At 41.0% G+C, this 20,671-nt stretch overlaps 1 protein-coding gene across 1 annotated transcript; it reads right to left on the reverse strand.

Moving 5' to 3' along the window:
• Positions 1–405: 405 nt before the first annotated feature.
• Positions 406–20,071, reverse strand: RND3 (Rho family GTPase 3). The gene is made up of 5 exons (XM_073305445.1): positions 19,702–20,071; positions 19,272–19,359; positions 7,629–7,738; positions 5,781–5,915; positions 406–2,874 (listed from the first exon to the last, which is right to left on the reverse strand). Exons 1-5 carry the CDS (start codon positions 19,849–19,851, stop codon positions 2,623–2,625), a joined length of 735 nt encoding a protein of 244 aa, XP_073161546.1. The 5' UTR covers positions 19,852–20,071; the 3' UTR covers positions 406–2,622.
• Positions 20,072–20,671: the final 600 nt, after the last annotated feature.

Genomic DNA, 20,671 nt, shown 5'->3' on the forward strand with positions numbered 1-20,671 from the left:
CCTGCCTAATGCTAAAGAAAAGTCTGGTTTTACTTAATACAGAGCAATCAGTGAAGAATGTTTCATCACAATCAAAATATTAACCCACCTATTGCTGCCAAGGTCAGTGGAAAATAGGAAATTCTGCAGAAAGTGCAGGCTCACAAGTTACAGCAGTCTAAGGCTACATCTACAGTGCAAAATATGTTGGTATTCTGTTTTAAACTCATATCAGCTCAAGTTAAAGCCAAGAGAGAAACCTGGGAGTTGAACTCCAGCTGGTAACCCGAATTAAAAGCAAGCTGCCATGTCTTCTTGGCTATTTTAATCCAAGTTAGCTAATGCAGGTAGCTAAGCTGAGTTAGAAACACAACTTTCTTTTTTATACTGTAGACAAACCTTGAATGTTTGGAAGCTTCTTTAACAGGCATTCAATTTTTGAAAGAACAAAAAGGAGAATATATTTCACTTATTTGCACCAGTTTACTCCCCTTCTACTCCCTGCTATCTCCCTGTAATTTTTTGGAAATGTGATTCAGACAAGTGACCCAATTTTAAATGGCAGCATACCAAAATGGCATAACTTAAATGAGAGGCAACAAGCATAGGTCACAATTTCATTCAGACTGCATAAAAACTCCAAGATGTACACAGCATACTATTCAGTACAGTAATGTCAGGAAAACAAACACAAATTACAGTGAACTGGCCACACAGATCATTTACACTAAGACTTGGTTAGTTATTTATTTTTATTCAAAGAAAAAAAAGATATTTTAATAAATACTGCAGAAACATTAATCAAACATACAAAGTGACTTCAACATTAAAAAAAAGAGAAGTAATGAATGTCCTGTTTTATAACAGTTATAACTTATTTTCTTTTTACAATACTTAAATACAGAAAGCACTTGCCAGCTATTTTGTAATACTGCCCTAAGCATATTGTTGCATCAGTCAAAAGCATATTACGGTGGTAAAATGTCTGGTTTTTTTTTTTTTTTTTTTGGTGAGAAATGACTGGAATGGTATTTTTTTTTCTTTTTTGCAGAAATAAAGCAAAGTGCTGGTAGCACGTAGAACTGAGTGTTTTAATTACCATCATCCTCTATCCTGCCACAACTTAAAGCAAACACCACTTTAATCCTTCAAAAATGAAGCATTATCACTGGAAAAGAATGCTTGTTTTCAACAAGCTAGAGCAACACTAGTCAGAGCTTAGCGTATCCTTTTAAAAAGAAGTCATGACAGTAATTCGTCAGTAAACATCTGCAACCTATTTTAAAGGCTGATTGATTTATTTCATGTAACTATAGTAATCACCAAGTGAAAAAGAAGTTGACTGAATCCGGTTCACTGAAGTAATGTTTAATGACCACTGTCTGGATATGCACATATTAGTCCTTTAGGATTAAAATAGTATCCAGTTTCCACTGGGGGCTCCTTAAGGTCCTATTTCCCTACAGCACTCATTATAAGAAAATGAAATCCATAATAAGAGACGGTCACCAAATGCAGCCCTGTTAGAATGTATCATATACAAGATAACTTGGCTATGTTGGCTCATGTGTGTACTATTATTTTTGTTTAAACATAGTTGCAAAAAACCATACCACAGAATATCACTTCTCCATTACACAGCCATAGGGCCTGGGAAAAACTCAGCACCTCCACTCCTGAGGACTAGGAGCTGAGGATTCTCAGCACCTAAACAGGATTGGACATTAAGGCTGTAAGAATTAGGTTTTAAACTGAGGATCATTTGTAATCATAACTGATAGCACCTTTCATCTGATTTTGCAATTCAACCTACAATGACATATCCATACAGTACATCATATCTTTACATAGAAGATGTAAAACAATAAAGTTTAAGAGCATTACTTTTTAAGTACAATCACAATGATGGACAGAAATAGTCAATGTTTTGAAAGTTCCGTAACAAGCAGGTAATTTTTTTCTACTTGATCTAATTGTTGTTGTGCTAGGGCACTTATAATACTGGGAAGTCTCAAAAGGTTATCATCATTATCATATTCCAATTTAGCTTGTGTAGCCATCTCAGGAAGGCATAATTTCCAAGCTTTTCATATACAATGTTTTCCTCTGGATGACCCGTGGGTCTGGATATAATTTCCATTTTAATGATGAGCTACAAGGAGATTAGATCATATCCTGCAGAAAAACTAACTGTAAGGTCATGGGGCTAGGGCCCCAATGATGAGGATGTGTTATTAACATCTTAATTTAATTTTAAAAAGGAACATTAAAATATTATTTTAATCAAATCAAAGTAGGTATCCAGAAACAGATCTTTAAGAAAACAAACAAGCACTGTCCAGGACATCTTTCTCTGAGGTGCTACTTTTCCTCCTCTTCTCTAGCACATTCAAATATTTTCCTTTTTTGGCATTTCTTCCATGTAACATTTTTGACAGCCATCTCATTCAGATCCATCTCTTCCCACTGCTTAGTCTACATGCTGAATCCCTAAATACAATCTCACACAAAAGGTGAAGAGTATCCTTTAAAGTATTGACTTAAGCCCACACATGATATACCACTTTGGCTGTGCACTTCATTGAGTCTTCACCTTTCCTGAACACATTGTCTCTTCCTTCTTCCTAAGGAAACCTAGATCCTTCACATCACTGTGCAGCTCTTTGCTTTGTCCTTTCGCAAATCTGTAGCAACTGTAGATAGTTCTGGCCTGCCAGGCATGTGTGAAATTCGCTTTGTTGCCCTCTGTGATTTGTTCCGCTTAACATTTTTGTTTGTTTTGTTTACACATGCCAACGTGGCAACATGAAAAATGTCTCTTACACTGTTTTCTGACTGTAAGGCTGAGCATTCAATGTAAGTGGCTGCTCCAATCTGTTTGGCCATATTTGCACCCTGAGGGGGGGGAAAAGAAAAAGGAACCGCAATCAATAGGGAGGTTTTGTACAAAGCCAAAGTAAACCATACGGTTATTCTTCAGTTCTGTTTGCATACATATTATTGTGTGAAAACCAAATCTAAGACAGCAAAGTGACACACAGCAACTCATTGGGTTTTTTGCAAAATACAGATAGGGATATGCACTCAAAACGTATTCTACAAATATCTAAGAATTGTTTCCTGTGAGGAAACTCTCATAATTTGAAAGCTGTACATGATAAGGACAATGGCCTGTCTATCCCTGAAAAAGATTTTTTTCCTATTCAGAAAATTTGAGCTTTTTCCGTTTGGGAGACTTTTGTATTCATCCTGAAAGGTACTGGACTGACTGCCTGAAAAATCAAATCCTTAACTCTGCACAGAAAAGGTATCTGTTGTGCAGCAGCTCCTCCTTACAGCCCTGTCAAATGATACCCACCTGCATCACCGCGTGGGGGAACTTGATGGGGCCAGCAGTGAAAGGGGGACAATCCCAGCAGTTAGGGAGGAAGACACTAACCAAGGGCCAAGATGTATCACCTCCCCCTTGGAATCTCTAGAACCCATTGGTCAACTGAAGAGAGGGATGCTGACTGGCCAGCATTTCCCTGCTCCAAGGATTTAAGCCGGTGCAGCGGCCACTTGGAGCCTCTCTTGGCTCTCTTCCAGCAGTGAGTTAAGTAGGGACATGCTTAGTACCAAACTGAGGTACTGGGGTGGAATGGTTTATTTGTGACAACTTGCAGCCAGTTCCAGTGTGGTGAAGAGAATAAAATGAACGGTTCCCAGAGGTAAAAGACCTGGGAATTTGATGGTAGGCCTTAGGATCATGTGATAGGGTGAGACCATGTGTCACTCATGGGCTGAGGTCCCCACCCTGCTGCACCCTCCGTTTCCCTCACAGTGGGGAGGGTGCTAGGACTCAGAGAACCGAGTCCTGGGTGGTAGGCTGAGAAGAGCCTACCCTGCATTTTATGGTAAGGAGACCTGTAACATGTCTGGCATAGGAGAGTATGAGCCACGGGAGAGTAGCACACCTTCCCTGTATGTTGTGCCTGCCACTTAATTCCAGGCATGTGTCTGTTCTCATTTTTCCGCTATGTCCACATCAATGTGCCTCTATCCTGGAGAGATCACTTCTAAACTGGAGAAAGCCACTCAGTCTCTAGTCTCTCCTCTAAAACTGCCAACTTAAAGTCATTTGAGGTGGTGGCAGCTTTTGTGATGTGCACACACAATGTTCCATTAGCAAATTGGCCCCCACTCCCAACCCTTTCAGGTAACCTATCATACAACGATCAGATGGTATCAACATTTAGTCTCTGTCAATGTAGGCTGGATTCAAATCCATGAACTAGAGTGGAAAGCCCGCATATTCCATTACCAAACACGCTGTGCTTAACTATCATTTGAACAAGCTGACACTATTCCATTATAATGCTTTATTTACAGTCTTTTGTAAGTCCTCAGTTACTGAGCAACAGGCATGCACTTTCCTCATGTAAATGGCTATACAATCAGAGGCAGTATGGCTGAAGAACGCACCACACTCCAAAATAAATTCTCTTTCAGCGATGTATTAAAAGCACTGTCAACAGGGAAAACACCCTCAGCAAAGAGAGAATTAAAATTTAGTTCAGAATAATAATGATAAACTACATGGATCATACAAGTGTTTCCTAATACCCCATGTACAACTGTGTTGCATACCCCAGTTATACTGTAACAAATACATGACAGCTCTACTTGACTCTGTCTGGGTTCTTAGATTCACGCTGCTGATCTCAGTTCTGATATTGCATCCTCAGGACACACTTTGGAGTCCAAGCATGTTGGAAGGACAGAACTTTGGCATCAAGAATGCATATGCACCACACAGATGAGAAAAGAATCTTGGCCAAAATTTGCAACAGACTGTTTCTCTGATCATTTTAAACACAAAATGTTCTAAATAAAGAAAAACGGAGTATTTCTGTTGTGATAATTGAACAGTTTCTGCCACACTTCTGTTTTACATTTTAAAGTTTGTTAAACGTCAATGCACTTAAAATTCATAAAGCAAAGAAAATGTGTTGGAGTGGTGAGATGAGGAAACTTCAAGGTGCTTTTTTATATCACAGCACCTTGGTGCCCTGTTATAGGTTTGCTACACTGACAGTACAGTATTGGGTGCAAAATGAGCTGCCATTTCACTATCTATGGAACAATTTACTTTTAAGGACTTAAACCTACCACTAAATCTGCTGTAATGTTGGTTCACCAAAACTCAGCTTTGCATATACAACAGACATTAGCAAAGTTAGCATCGGAGACACCTTGATTCCTAATTTGGGCACTCAAATTTAAAGATCAGGTCGATGCCCCGATTGCACTGTGTTGCCCGTAGTTAACGGTCTTTTTCCACGCGAGCGGCAATGCACACGAGAGGTGTGAGAACTCTAAAGCACAACGTGTTGCACATTAAGTGGCCTGTGTAGACCCTGCTGGTCTAGACTAAAAGTTACCTAGTATGTGTTAACAGAGTGCTGCATCAGGCTGCCTAGAGACTCAGCAAAATGACTACATTAGTTTACATTCAGTTCACTTTTTAAAGGTTTTCTCTGCAACCCTTAGAGCTAGAAACATATTTATGTGAGAGCTTATATTTCTGGGACACAAGTGTGCAGGAACATGTGAATTCTGCAGGCACAGAATACACAGCCTCTGGTGTTTTCAGACTCACCTGTGGAGATCATTAGGTAACAGCATCTAACTATTTTAGTGTAAATAAGCTCAGTGCAGAAGGAGGGCAGTTTCTCTTAAAAGTGAATGCAATGTTACCGAACTGCGTATTTCCCACCACCACCAAGTAACGAGTGGAAAGAATGAGATATGACACATACCTGATCATATGATACTGGTGTCTGCCTGTGATTGGAAAGCTCCACTAATGTGCTCACATCTGTGCGCAGATCAGACTTGCAACCCACCAGAAGCATTTTGGTGTTAGGACAAAATTCCTGAATTTCACCTTTCCACTGTAAAATATTATTTTGTTACGATAGTAATGCAATACATTATTTAGATTAATTAAAGCATGCTAGTGAAAAGAGGCAATGGAAACAGGATTAGAGTTTGGTAACACTCACAGGAAGCATTTTTAACATAAATACATTACATTGGTACCTGTTTAATTTGTAACCATGCTACAAGTTGACTTTGAGGATTTGAGAGCATATGAACTAGCAGTTTCCAAGTTAGGGCAGATCTTGCAACCCCTACCCACCCACTAGTCCTGCTGACTTCAACTGAAATGTCCATTTACGTCAGGAATGTCAGTCATGCCCTGATTCTGCCTAAAATCAGTAAACAATATACAATCTCATTCTCTCATCCTATGATTCACTGGTTTTACGCACATTGCAGTAGAAATAGCAAAGGGTGTTGCCATTAGCTAGTTCAAACAGTTCCTCAAATGACAAATTACAAGCAGGTCTCAGACAAATATAAAACATATTAAAGATAATCATATATATTGGCTCATGGCTTCATTTGAGTGCTGTAAAAATGTGTTTAATCTGTGGAGAATCCATTTGTGCTGATCAAATAATATGCTTAATCCTGAATACACAATAGTGTACTGTATATCTTGTGAAAATACTGTACGTGAACATGGACATAAACTCATAATGGTGTTTTTTCAAGTCTCTTCAGCCTAAATCTGACAAATCTTAGAATCATTAACATTTGATGGGGAACATTTTAATTTTTACATGTATATTGGAAAAAAAAAAAATCTACCACCCTTTTGTAAACCAGTGAAAACACAGTACCCACTGTTTATTCAGGATCTAAAATATTGTGTGTTCAGTATACGAAGAACCAGACAGGAAGACACGTTAAAAAAACCCAACCTGTTCTCACACTTTTGTTGACATTGTCAGTGATGGTGATGCTCAGACAAGAAAATGTGTTATATTACTTTCAAATCCATTCTAAAGGAGGAAAAACAAAAATGGCCCAACTCCTAATCTCCATGGAAAAAACTGTATTAGCGGACAAGGTAGTCAGTAACCTCTGAAGTTAACATTGCAGAATTTTTGATTCATGCTGCACCAAGAAAGGGGAGAGGTCTGAGAAGTCACGAAGGAGCAGGTGCCTGGCCTTCAAACATAGCTGAGCTTTAGTTTTGCGGAGAAATCATGCACTAATCCTGCAGATCATGGAGCATCTGAAAGCAAGGCCTTCCACATTGCTTTGAGTCCCCTTCCTCAGGAGTCATGTTGTCACTGGCTCTTCCACTGACTGCATATCACCACCCCTATAACGTGGAGTAAAGGCTATGGTGGAGGTCTTAATGTTGGGCAGACCAGTATTAACTGTGCCAATGCAAATTGCTATAGAGTCTTTAATCCCCTTTGCTAGAGGAGCATGCCTTGAAAGGCAGCTTCTTCATGGCTCCACTCCTTCTTTTCACATTATGTGCCACTAAAATACTTGCAAAGGGCTTTTGGGAGTGAATATTCTACTTAATTCCGATCTCCTAAAGCCTCTGCTTCTGAGTATTTTTCAGTCTTCTCAAATGATGGACTAAAATTCTAGCTCCGCAAAGTGCAGTTATGGGGTTATTTTAGTGAAACAATCAAATGCTGAAGATTATATGATTGGAAATAGTGCTACATTACAGAGTTTTAAAAATAGATTCGATTTATAAATAGTTTTGAATTAAAAAAATATTCTCATACACTTGCCTTTTTTAGCACACTGTCAAGGGTTTCTGGCCGACTGATGTCAAAACAAATCAAGACAGCATCGGAATCTGGATAGGAAAGCGGGCGGACATTGTCATAATAAGGAGACCCTGTCCAGAAAAAAGAAATGTTTATTGTTTAATATTCCTTTTTCTTCTGCAGTCATGCAAACTTATTCAGAAGGTTTACAGTAAAGCTCTTGAATGGCATGTCACTATCCTTCTTCCAAAACATACTACATTTCCAAGGTTATTTTTGGTGCTTACTTCTCCATGCTCCAATTCCTTCTTAGGCCTAGCCCTAAATAAGGGGGATTTCTTCCTTAGGTAGTTAATCAGGTTAGCAACCCAGTGATTAAACTTCCTTTGCAAGCTTGAAAGCAGCTGTGACACTCCCTGACAGCCCAAAGAGTGAAATCAGATATGGGATAGAACATGGAGCTGGTGACAGGCATGTCTCAGAAAAGTGAGACCTTTGGTTTGGGTATGAATAATAGAATATCAGGGTTGGAAGGGACCCCAGAAGGTCATCTAGTCCAACCCCCTGCTCGAAGCAGGACCAATTCCCAGTTAAATCATCCCAGCCAGGGCTTTGTCAAGCCTGACCTTAAAAACCTCTAAGGAAGGAGATTCTACCACCTCCCTAGGTAACGCATTCCAGTGTTTCACCACCCTCTTAGTGAAAAAGTTTTTCCTAATATCCAATCTAAACCTCCCCCACTGCAACTTGAGACCATTACTCCTCGTTCTGCCATCTGCTACCATTGAGAACAGTCTAGAGCCATCCTCTTTGGAACCCCCTTTCAGGTAGTTGAAAGCAGCTATCAAATCCCCCCTCATTCTTCTCTTCTGCAGGCTAAACAATCCCAGCTCCCTCAGCCTCTCCTCATAAGTCATAAGTCATCCCTAATCATTTTTGTTGCCCTTCACTGGACTCTCTCCAATTTATCCACATCCTTCTTGTAGCGTGGGGCCCAAAACTGGACACAGTACTCCAGATGAGGCCTCACCAATGTCGAATAGAGGGGAACGATCACGTCCCTCGATCTGCTCGCTATGCCCCTATTTATACATCCCAAAATGCCATTGGCCTTCTTGGCAACAAGGGCACACTGCTGACTCATATCCAGCTTCTCGTCCACTGTCACCCCTAGGTCCTTTTCCGCAGAACTGCTGCCTAGCCATTCGGTCCCTAGTCTGTAGCTGTGCATTGGGTTCTTCCGTCCTAAGTGCAGGACCCTGCACTTATCCTTATTGAACCTCATCAGATTTCTTTTGGCCCAATCCTCCAATTTGACCCCACCAAAGGCTTGTGTGACCTAATGGGCCTTTTGTGTATCTTTCTTTTATGACTCTATAGAAAAATCAGAAAGGGTGGGAGCCATTACCCATTGCTGGACTGGGTGACCTGGTCTTTTCCATTTCTTACACCAATTCTAAAAGTTTGGATGTCTCTCCACTGTTTATCAGAACTGACTGAATCCCTGGAGCTGGCAAAAAATCAGCTGGTATTGTCAAGAAAGAAGGCTCTTTCCACACACACTTTGTACTCTACTTCTGGCCCCCTCCAGAAGCTGGACTAAACTTTCTCTAAAGCAGCATAGTCAATGAGTCTTGGGTGAATGCTAGGAGATTTTAATGTTTTTCAGAAGCCTAGTTGGAAGGAATCCCCTTATGTTAGCACATAGGCCTCTCAGCGACAGCAGGATGGCCCACCATTGCATATTTTAAAGGTGTCTTCAATGGTCAAGACTAGAATAAAATGGTGTTTGCTCAAAGAAGGAAAGCCTTAGGATACTGTACAGAGTTACTCCAGTAAACGTATGTGGTATAAACATAGGCCCAACCCTGCAAAGACTTATACATGGGGTTAGCTTTACACACTGTGAGTAGCACCATTGGTTTCACTGAGATTACTCAGTGTGTAAAGTTAAGCATGAGCATAAATCTCTGTAGGAATGTGGCCATAATAGGTATTGACTAAAGGACTCTGAGATAGGTGATTATGGGCCAAATTCTCTGCTAGTGTAAATAGGTGCATATCCATTGACTTCAAAGGAGTTTCATCTATCTTCATTAGCAGAGAATTTGACCTGAGACCTGTAAAAATTCCATTTATTAAGGCTCTGATTCAGCAGGGTTCTTATGCACATGAGTAGTCCCATGGACTGAATTGGGGGCTTGATTTAAGAAAGGTATACCTATAGCTTAAGAAAAGCTATGACATAAAACAAATAAGTTTCTGTATTTCTCTATTCCATGGACCTAAAAAGATGGCATATCACATTTTTATGAGACAATAGCGTCACTTTTTTAAATGTGTTCTATGATTCATCAGCTAATTAGATCCCTTATTTTCTTCAAACTATCCACAGCTAATTGACTGTCAGTTATCTCAAAGGCTGAAAAACAATGATTAACCAGAAGAGAAAAATTCTGTAAGTTTCTCCCTGAAAGACAAACAGTTCATGCTGTTACACAAGGAAGTAAGAGAAACAGTGAGCGCACATCACAGTGCACTCCAGCTGGACAGCTTATGCCAGAAGGGAACTGCAAGAATTCTAGGAATTTTGTTTTTGAAATTGGGAGCAACATATGGGCAATGAAGCATTACCCAAGTTGGTAGAAGAAGGTAGTTTGATGAAACTGGGCTTCCCCCCTAAAAATTCCCCCACAAGAATTGTAAACAATGTCAATCCCACAATGAATGAATGAATATTCATAGCTTCAGAATGTTGCTCTTCAAAAAAAAACTTTTAGCACTCTTCAACATTAAACAAAACACTAGAGGAAAAATATCAGATATAGTATAGGCCTGACAAAGTAAACATTCAAAATACTGGGTCACGTCCTGCTCTCAATTATACCAATATAAATCTGGAAAAATTACATTGGCTTCAGCTGAGTTGCTGTATTTACTCTGGTGTAAAGGAGAGTTCAATTTGACCTCTTTCTGGAATGCACAAGGCCCATATTTTGCCTCTAGATTTCTGTGTCCTACAAAATAGTTTCAATAGTTGCTTATTTAACCCCCTTTGCGTAATGTTTTGATATCAGTGGGCTCTCAATCACACGGACGCTGAGTTCTATATCTATTATTCCATCAGAAGACCTGACACTGTATGTACGGGACTAGTACTTCACCTTAGCTGGCCTTTCAAAAAGGAAAAACCCAGAGTAAATCATGTGGATAAGTATCCCAAAGAAGGAAACAATCATATGCCCCCACTCCCCCAATGCAGAGCAAATGCTTTTAGCTTTCTACATAAGACATATTAGCACTAATTCATCCATGGTGAAACTCAATTGAAATTAAAGGGAAGAGTTCACTCCAATGTACGTATTATGCTTCATGTGTATCAATAAAATATATTCTTTTCTTACAAATCCTGTTCTACGTTGTGAAGGGGTATTGCGATGGGGGCATCTTCCCTGCCAATACCTGTTCCTGCTGTTAAATCTGCCAGCACTCCAGAGCCTCAAGGGAATGATCGGCCAGATAGGTTGCATGGCCGTGCTCGCAGTCCTTGGCAGATATTCTGGGGTACGTCACGGATGCTAACAGGAGACCTATACTGTTTTGTAGATCACAAACTCCACCCCCAGCTATCCTGCTCTGTGCTTGCTAGTTAGTTGTGTGAACCACTTCATGGCTCCCACCTTTCCTCCCCCTCAGCACAGCTCAGACAAGTAAGAGCAGGATTAGCCCTTTGTCTTTAAGATCATTAATATTTGGAACGATAAAAGTTGCCAGCTACACAGAAGTCTTAAAGAGCCTCACCCAGAAACTAATTTCTTAGACACATACCTAACTGCTCAGTCACTACTCCTCAATGATACAACATATACCATATATGTGCATAAATATGCATTTATGCATACAAAGGCATGCACTTACTAAATTCAGCTTTGTGATTCCACTCGCCACACCAACTCCAGATGTTGTTTTTTTTATGTTGTTTCCTTTTGAGTCTCTCATGTTAAAATGCTGAACACTAAGATAGTTAAGTATGATCTGTCAGTTTGGTTGTAAACGAGATATACTGGACACATTCTTCTCTGAGGGAGTGTGCGGTAAAACTAATAGGAATATTTTAAAGTACTGACCATGTGGAATGCTTCAACAGAAGAAATATATTTACTGGTTTCATTCAGCAGCAATCACCAAATCTTTGTGATTACACAAATAAAAAACCTAACTGCATGACTCAATTCAATGTAATATTTCATCATTTATTCCACATAAAATTCTCAGGACCTCAAGAATCTTAGGAATGTGAATCCAGTCTACGCAGACCTTCTGAATGCAGTTCAATAACACTCTGTTCCATCTTTTTCTCAAGTTAGTGTACCAATCTGAAACCATGCCAAGACCAGAGAAGAGGAGGAGACTTCACAAACAGAACTGCCATACTCCAGTCAAAACTCTACATTTATTTATTTTTATTTTGTTGGAGCAGATTGGTGACAATCACGACCACAGTTTTGTCAGGGCTAATTTCAACCATTCTACAGTTTATCCGAACCCTGGTGGACAGAGTAACGTTCCTTTTATTCTGTGGCAGAGACTGGTCCCAACAGCATTTTTTATTTCTTAGTTCTATCTGGTAGATTACATAAAGAGCGGAAGCCTGAATCGGCTAAATATTTTAATGTTTCATATAGAGTTAACTGAGCAAAACCCACATTCATTATAATTTTAAAAATTCATTTAGGCCTTGATCCAGAAAAGCACCAACGCACATGATTAAAATTAAACAAGTGAGTACTTTCAATGACTTCAATAGAATTATGCATGTGCTTAAGTGCTTTGCTGGAGCAGGGTACTAGCGATAGTGTAAGATGCCAGATAACTGTTACTGGCAACTGCAATCCTCTGTTTATCCACAGAGCACACAAAGCTCTTCGCCACTATGCCTAAACAATGTGGCTTAACCTGAACTACTTAGGAGGGACCAACTCTAGGTAGTTCATTGTTCTTGCTCAATGCAAGTGTTGGCTGCTCTACTGAGACTATCCATAGGATGGCATTTCATGTTGTTTGGAATACATGACACTGGTACAGTAGCATTATTCCATTTCTTACAGACCAGAAAACAGCCATCAGATGTTAACAATTTGTGGCCTTTTTTTTTTTGATTGGTCAAATAACCAGTGACCCAGAGGTGAAGGATTGCATTATTCCGTATCAACTGCCTGAACTGTCTAGTTACTAACTTCATGTGTTAAAAACGACAAAACTGTGATGGTAACTAAGAACTACACACTTCATTGAATCTCTCTTGCTGGCATCCTTCTTTTAATGCTTCAGTGAACAATTTTGGGGAAATTAAGGCCATTTTATTTATTATGTGGCAGAATTCAATGATCTATCATCTCCAAATGCAAAAAGTACTATAAGCATTCACAGTAATTTAGTTTATTTATGGATTTAGCAATCTTTCACCCTAAACAAAAAATATTCTTTAATTACTGGTCTTTTCCCTGACAACTTATAAATCTTCTCCATTTCCCATTTATCGACAGTACTCTTTTTTTAAAAAATGAACGAATTATGTGGAAATTATGTGTTTTTTCAACTATTACTAAAGAGTATAGGCCCAAACTTGACCAACTAGTAAGTGATCTGAAAGACAAAGATTTCAAACCCTGAAATACCCCCATGGTGCTTTCTGCTTTTGTCGGTTCTCTATTAAATGCAATTCTTATATGTTGCAGCTCTAATTTATATATTTTGCAAAACAGTTCAGTGGAAAGATCTTTGTAATTAATGCTACATTTCTACACAGACACTGAGCACACTGTGCACATGCAAATCACAGTAAAGCTAATTTGTTTGAAGCTCTAAGGCCCTTCTGGATTTAATTATATGCTAATCCCCAGCACTGCAGCACTATTTCTGGTTCTGTAGAGAATTATTTTATTAGAGTATTCGGCACAGAGTCCACATTTCAACCTTCATACGTATGCTACAGAAATGACCTACAGTCTATAGTTAGACAGAGGGAGAGAAAGACAGACATATTTAAAGCCCTAAATGTTCTTACTGCTTCACAGCTTTTTGCTGTACAAATAAGAAATTTGAATTTAAAAAAGTAATTTTAATGTAAGAAGGCAAAAACTTGCTAACAGGATATATTTAAAGTTTGATGTCTGAACGATAAACTAAAAGAAGTCTGACGTGTAGATACTCATCGAAGTTTCCATGAGATAACATTGTGAAGGTTCTTCAGCCACCAAATGGAATATTCCTCTGAAATATTCTGCTTAACAAAATGAACATATTACACCCTAACTGGCTAGAGACTATCATACAATATCACTACAGAATGAAATAATTTCTAATGAAATGATATTGCAACCAGATAGCACTAATTTGAAAAAAGGTTTAGTGGTTCTATACCAGTTAAATCTCATTTTGACAGGCATTTTCCTTTATGTTAGGAAAAATTTTAATCCTTGTAAAGACTTACAGGTTTAGACAGCACTAGAAAATATTTTAGACAATCTTTCTTCCTACCCCGTCCACGTTTTTAAACATATAATGTCCTAACCCCATATTTAGACTTTGATGTTGGAAATTCATTAAAAACTTTCCAAATAAATTTACACTTGGCTTTAAAATGTTTCCAACCATCCAGTATGTGGTGCCAGGTGTTTTGTAATTGTGGTCCTAGACCATACATTATATATTGGGAAGTTTTATATGTAACAAAAATCAGTGCTAACATTGGGGTCCGATACCACCCTGAGGCAGGATTGAGAGATTCTGCTTTATACATGCCTGGAGGTTTGCTATTCACCTCAATGGGAGCAGAATTAGGCCTTGAAATGGCAATATCTGTCTCCTGAAGAACTCAATGGCAAGACTTCCATCAACTTCAATTAATTGGAGGTATTAATCAGTTAGCCTGGAATCTTGATGCAAGCTGTCTGTAGTTTAAAGAACACACACACAAGACAGTTTAACACAATTAAAAATTAATAGTGGAAACTGATAAAGTCATCTTGAAATGTCTTGGGTATATTGCCGTCAAAGTCAACTAAATGGCATCTTTTTTTATGTAAAATATATAAATGTATTCCAAGTGGCATCATTAAATGTGAGTTATTGTCTCAGTGTGTTGTAATGTGATTTTCTAATCCACTGAATGCTAGATGTTTTCTTAATATATAAACCTAAAATCAATAATAATTTGCAAAAATATACCAGTGGTATAAAATAATTGTCATAGCTTGAATTTCACTGTGGGCCCAGTCCTGCCACCACTGAATTTAATGGGAGTTTAGGCCTATACTCTAATTCAACAGATAAAAACAGGACAAAGATTTGTAAAATAAAACCAAACCAACAAGACTTGAGATAAGACAAAAATGTTAATTTATCTTTTGAAGTCTTCTTGTCTGGTCGTGTGATTTTTGTATTGAGTGGCCCAGGTTTGTGGTAGTATTTATTCTAACAATCAATGGGAGCTGGCTGTTTTCAGAATGTGACTTTTTTACCTGTAACCCCCAAACCACTAAATCAATCATTCAGCAATGCTTTATACAAAACGAAGTATTCGTTTTATCTTTCAGCTTTACCACTCTGACAATTTTAGTTTTAAATTGCAAGCATATTGACCCTGTGATCCTGCACATTTGACTCAAGCAAATATTAGGTCCTGATCAGGACCCAAATAGTGTATTGCGTAGGAGTTCTTAAGCATTTTCAGGTATATCTTCCTGTAAGACTACTTCTTCCCTTTTTAAAATACTGCAAAATGTATTTTTCATTACATGAATATGTCAGATCTATTTTTTCACACTGATTTCAAACCTTTGTAGGTCAAAGGAGTTGACCTGTGAAGAATGGGCTACTTTTTAATGAATAAAAATAAAGATTGTTTCAATACAAATCTGCTCACTGGTGATTTTCTATGACTTTAGAAAGCTACTGTGTAGAGTTTATTTGTGCAATGAATGGTTATCTTATGCTGTGGACGAGCAATGAAGATGAAAACTCAAACCTGTTTTATTACACTCTAAAAGTTTGTAACCCTTACTTGTTTGTATTGTTAGCCATCTTGCTTTTTGAAAATACTGTTGAGCATGGGCTGTGAAACTACTTGCTTTCCCAGGCAATAGTGCAGCAAAAAATCAGAGAACGCACCTAGCCAATCAGAATAAAAACAATTATCTTAAATCAAAAAAATTACCAATATTAAAAAAACCCTCTATATGAATTTAATTTCCAGTATCAGGATCATCTTGCCATTTTGGAGGAGGAGCTGCCTTCATCAGGCCCAGCTGCAAGACAGGCCATCTACATAAACTATGAACTTGCCTAGGGATCAGACCAAGAAAAAATATTTGAGAAAGGAGTTGTATGCCCTATTCAGTTTCCTCAACCCAGATTTACTGGTCTAATGCTGTGGTTCTCTATCACAGATACTCAAACCTCTGCTGACACTTCGGACTTTTGTGATGGTCCTTCCCAGCTTCCCCTCCTTTGCCTTAATATGTCAACTCTAACTAGCTCCTTTCACTTCTTGGTGCTGTAATTTGCAATGGATCTTGGGCTGTTCTCAGTTCCAGTCTCTCCCATGGCACTTAAGAGGCCATGGCAAATTAGGGTGGGCACAGGTGAATAGGAGGTTTGGGAGAGGTCTGTACAGCTGAGATCTTCATCTGATAAACTGATACAGCAGGCCCTAAAATGTTGGGAAGTTACTGATCTAAAGTAAGAGCTAACTACTTGGCTGGTAGTTTGAGAATGCAAGGTCCCTCAGATAGACATCAGTATACAGAGAAGCTGAACCCCTGGGAAACTGTTAACATGCCAGTTAACCTTTGAAATAGAATCCATCACAAAGCATTTGAGTCAGTGTTTCTGAAACAGGAGTGGGAAACAGTTCGAAGGGGGAAAACAATCAAACCTAAATACTGCTTTTCTGGTGTCCATATTTAAAACCGAGAGGAGGAATTATATTCTCTCTACCACTGCTTGATGACTGGCTAGGGCTTATCTCCAACATCCTGCTTGTTAACATTGGGTCTAACACCTCCCAGAGCCAGGGAAATAGACAAGCGCTATGTTTTGTCAAAAGTTGGAACACAAAGGAGCATCAGCTGACTTCATCTAACATTACCACATGCGTACACATATCTTATCTTTTACTCCCCTAGTGTCCTGTAAGGGGAATGGGGTTACCAAGACAGGATGATAGTCCGGGAGCACAGATGCTAGGGTCCAGGACTCTTAAGATAGCCCTTCCAGTCATGTCAAACTATATCCTGTGTTACTTGTCATGCTCATTCTCCTTCCATTACAACATAGACAGGATCTTCTCATTAATGGAGCTTTTTATCCCCCCTCCCTTTCCTTGCATAATGTAAATGGCTGGGAGAATCCCTCTGTAGAAAAAGAGAATTAGAAGCAGATGCAGCTGTCTGCCACATACAGCTGCCATTCACATCTGGAGGCAAACACTCCATTGATGTGAACAGCAATAATGTGCTCCTTAGGGTCGGTCACCAAGGCAGTAGGGGATGTTTAGTTCCTGTCTTACAGTAGATTCTATCAAGAATCCCACAAAGGCTGCTGCTTTGCACTTGAATGCTGAATTGTAAGAAAATGATTTATCTTTCCCCGAACTCCCTTCCCGATTTTAGCCTCATGTACAACACAAACAGCCACTTGCTTTGGCACTTGATGCTCTCATGCAAAGTCTAGCCTGAGTCCTAAAATTATTGCAAAGCCAGAAAAGGACTTGTCTATGTTGTTTTTCATCTGGTTCTGTTAAAGCCACACAAGGCAGTACTCCTGACAGAGGACTTGCTTCCCCAGGCTATACAATGGGAAGATCAATTTAATTCAGTTTCCTTGGATTCTGCTGCCCGGTGTGTGCTGCTCTGTTTCCTGCTCAAGACTCATGTTCCCCTCCACTCACAAGGTGGTCTGTCCGTTTACCACATTCAACTGTCTCTGTACCACTGGATGCTGGTTGCCAACTCCCACATTCACTTGTCTTTCCCGCCTTTGGTTGCTCTCTACCACTCAGTTATCTTCCTCTCATTGAGAGATCTCTTTCTGCATTTCTACCCAATCCCTTTGTTACCCTGCTCTGGAGTTCAGTGCCCTCCCATTCCACCTGCCACCCTCAAAAGATTCTTCTGCCACTCCCCCTACAAAAAACTAGCTCCTGCCTCCCCTTCTCAGCCATCTGCCCCTCCTGTCAGAGCTCTGTCTCCCCAGTGCCTGATTTCCACCTTTCCTTCCCTTTCCAGCCCAGTGGTTCCGATTTCTCCCAGGTCAGTTCCTGAGATGCTCTCTGGTTCCCTCTGGTGGCATACCCAGTCATGTACCCCCTTTTCACCTCCCCCCTTTGGTCCATTCCCATGTTCTCTGTTTCTCTGAGGAGGCTTGTTAGCCCAATGCTCTCTGGCCTATCAGGAAGCCTTTCCTATATCATGTATTCTGTTGTCTCTAGGAGGTTTGTCCTTTCCACACTTCCTGTCCCCCCACAAGTCTGTGTCCCCCAAAAGCTCTGTTTAGCTCCCTTCCATCCCACCCACCCCCCCCCCCAACCCCTGTTGAGGCCACTCTTTGATTCCTGTGGTCTCATCTTGTGACTCAGGTAAGGGATCCACAGACTCACGGCCCTGCTTACAACACACCCGTCAGTAGAAGAGGAGGAAAAGCGGTGCAGCCGAGCTGTGGGAAGGGCTTCCTCTCTCTGCAGGCTGCAGAACTGGATTGTGGTGGAGGGGCAAGAATGGACTAGGTGCTAAGCCATTTGTGCCTGGTAGGGTAGTGGGGAAATTAAACAAAAATTTGAAAGAGGGGCCATACACTGTTGTCCTCCACCTCCCAAGCTAAAAGTTGAGGAAGGGTTTAGGATGGGTCTCTTTGTACCCCCTATAATTACACATATGGCTGTACTTCCTTCCCTTCAGGCATCAGGAGTACCACAGAGTTCCTGCTCTCAGGTTATTTCTTCACCCCATAGCCCCCTGATGGCTCTAGAATCCAACCCTGCACACGGCTGCACACTAGGAAACTTTACCCAAGTAGTCCCATTGAAGTCAGACACCCCTTGCCCAAGTTACAGCTATTTGTGTGCAGTTTTGGGCCCACAGTGGTGGTGGGGGGGGGGGGGGGGGAAGGAGGAGGAATAAAGAACAGTTCAGCAAAACACCCCAAACCCACTCAGATATTGGCATGACTATTAAACTCGCTGTTTTTGTATAATCACGTTTTACGCAAGGCGAACCCCTGCTGGCTTTCACAGCAGTGATGACAAATATTAAAACGAAAGGCTCATGATCTGCAATAATAATCTCCCATCTGCTGGGCTAATTACTACAAGAACTTTTGGTGGAGGTGAGGGGAGCGAAAGAGGCTAAACACAACAACTGAGGCAAATTAAAACAATGCCCTCTCCGGTTACCGGTGACTATTAAACTAGAAAGCAGTTGAAATTCCTGCTTAAAAAAGGAATTCTTCAGTAAAAGCTCAATGGGTATTTGTGTCACACAGGAGCAAATATTTAGATTTAGCAACACTTGTTAATATTCATTATTAAAAGACTGATCTGAGTCACAAGTATGACATGAATGCAAGAATAATCACAAGGCATCTGCTATGATGCAGGTCACTTACCAGAGGTGTCCCACAGACTCAGCTCTATTCTTTGTGTGTCAATTTCAAAACTGGCCGTGTAATTTTCAAATACTGTAGGGACATAATTCTGAATAAAAAGAGAGAGAAACAAGGACAACGTTATTGTCTTTAAAATCCACAGACACACCAGTAAGCCTGTCGGACATCGTTCATTGCATTTGAGAACCAGTTGTAGAGACAGACAGCTGGGTTCAGAACCGCACTTTCTCCCACATGTAATCATTTCCCTTCTGCACTGCAGAGTAAGTTAGTGAAATCACAGCGGCTGGCTTACAAGCAAAGATACAGCTGCACGATTGTAAAAGACTTTGCCCGGGAGAGAGACACCCGTGGAGGTTAAATATAGATGCTGTACGGGCTTTGCTCCATCTCGGGAGCAGGAGACAGAGCGTGAGTGGGTTCGACATACCTCTGGGAAGCAGTCCTTAGCAAAGACATGGAGAAGAGCTGTTTTCCCACACTGGCTATCACCAACCACCACAATTTTACACTTCACGTTCTGGTTAGGATCCATGATAGATTTGCTGGATAATTTCTGGCTCGCTCTTCTCTCCTTCATTGATGTTGCCTTATTTTCTCTTGCAGCAAAAAATAGCGAGTTTGCCCGAAAGACACAAAGCCACCGAAACACCCGGCTAAGTCTGAGCCTGGCGCTCCGTGCGCCCCGCGCAAGATGATCCCTGCCGCACAGCCCGTCTCCCAGGTCCACTTCCGAGCCGACTGCTTTGTCTCACTCCTCCGTACCCGGCTTTATATGGCCCGTCTTCCAATCCGGTCCTCTCTCCACGAGAGCGAAACTGATCCGCCTCTTCCCCTTTTATGGAGCCCAGAGAGCTTGCGAGCGCGGGCTGCCTCCGTCGCCTGTAAACCACACGCCCTCTAGGGGAGCAGCGCCGCGGCGCTCCGCCGGGCCACGCCGCTGGGCCGGGGCCGGGAGAACTGGAAGCCCGGAGAAGGCTTTGCCCGGACAAGTCCGTGCATGCAGGGCAGAGCTGGCCCGGGAGCCCGGATCTCGGGAGAAGCCCTTTCCAATACACCGTGTATGGGACTTATGGGGTCACTCAGGGCGGCGGCACCCGCTGCCCGAACTCACAGGGAAATGCCCCCAGCTGGATGAGATGATGGGGTCCCTTTCCCTCGCTGCCCCCCACTTTTTATCTCCTCTCCTTAGCCCCCAGCGGGCTGGCCTCCCTCCTGCACTTCGTGCCGTGGTTCCCACAGTCTCTTTATCTGCCTTTTCTGCTGCCTTGCCAGCAGCGTCCCACGGTCCGCCAGCGAAGCGCCAATGCTCTGCCCCCCGCGATCCTTCCTGTAGCGCTCCCTAACCCGGGCATCGTGCCCCCATCCTTCCCGCAGCACCCCCAACCCCAGCGCCGTGC

This window comes from Lepidochelys kempii, chromosome 11 (genome assembly GCF_965140265.1).
Source record: "Lepidochelys kempii isolate rLepKem1 chromosome 11, rLepKem1.hap2, whole genome shotgun sequence".
NCBI classification, from domain to species: domain Eukaryota; kingdom Metazoa; phylum Chordata; order Testudines; family Cheloniidae; genus Lepidochelys; species Lepidochelys kempii.

What these genes read in the sequence shown, in the direction of transcription:
- RND3 (XM_073305445.1), bottom strand. Translation starts at nt 19,851, where the DNA reads ATGAAGGAGAGAAGAGCGAGCCAGAAATTATCCAGCAAATCTATCATG. An exon ending in GAGTCTGTGGGACACCTCTG is followed by an intron (nt 7,739 to 19,271) that starts GTAAGTGACCTG and finishes TTTTCTGGACAG; the next exon opens with GGTCTCCTTATTATGACAAT. An exon ending in CACCAGTATCATATGATCAG is followed by an intron (nt 2,875 to 5,780) that starts GTATGTGTCATA and finishes CCCCCCCCTCAG; the next exon opens with GGTGCAAATATGGCCAAACA.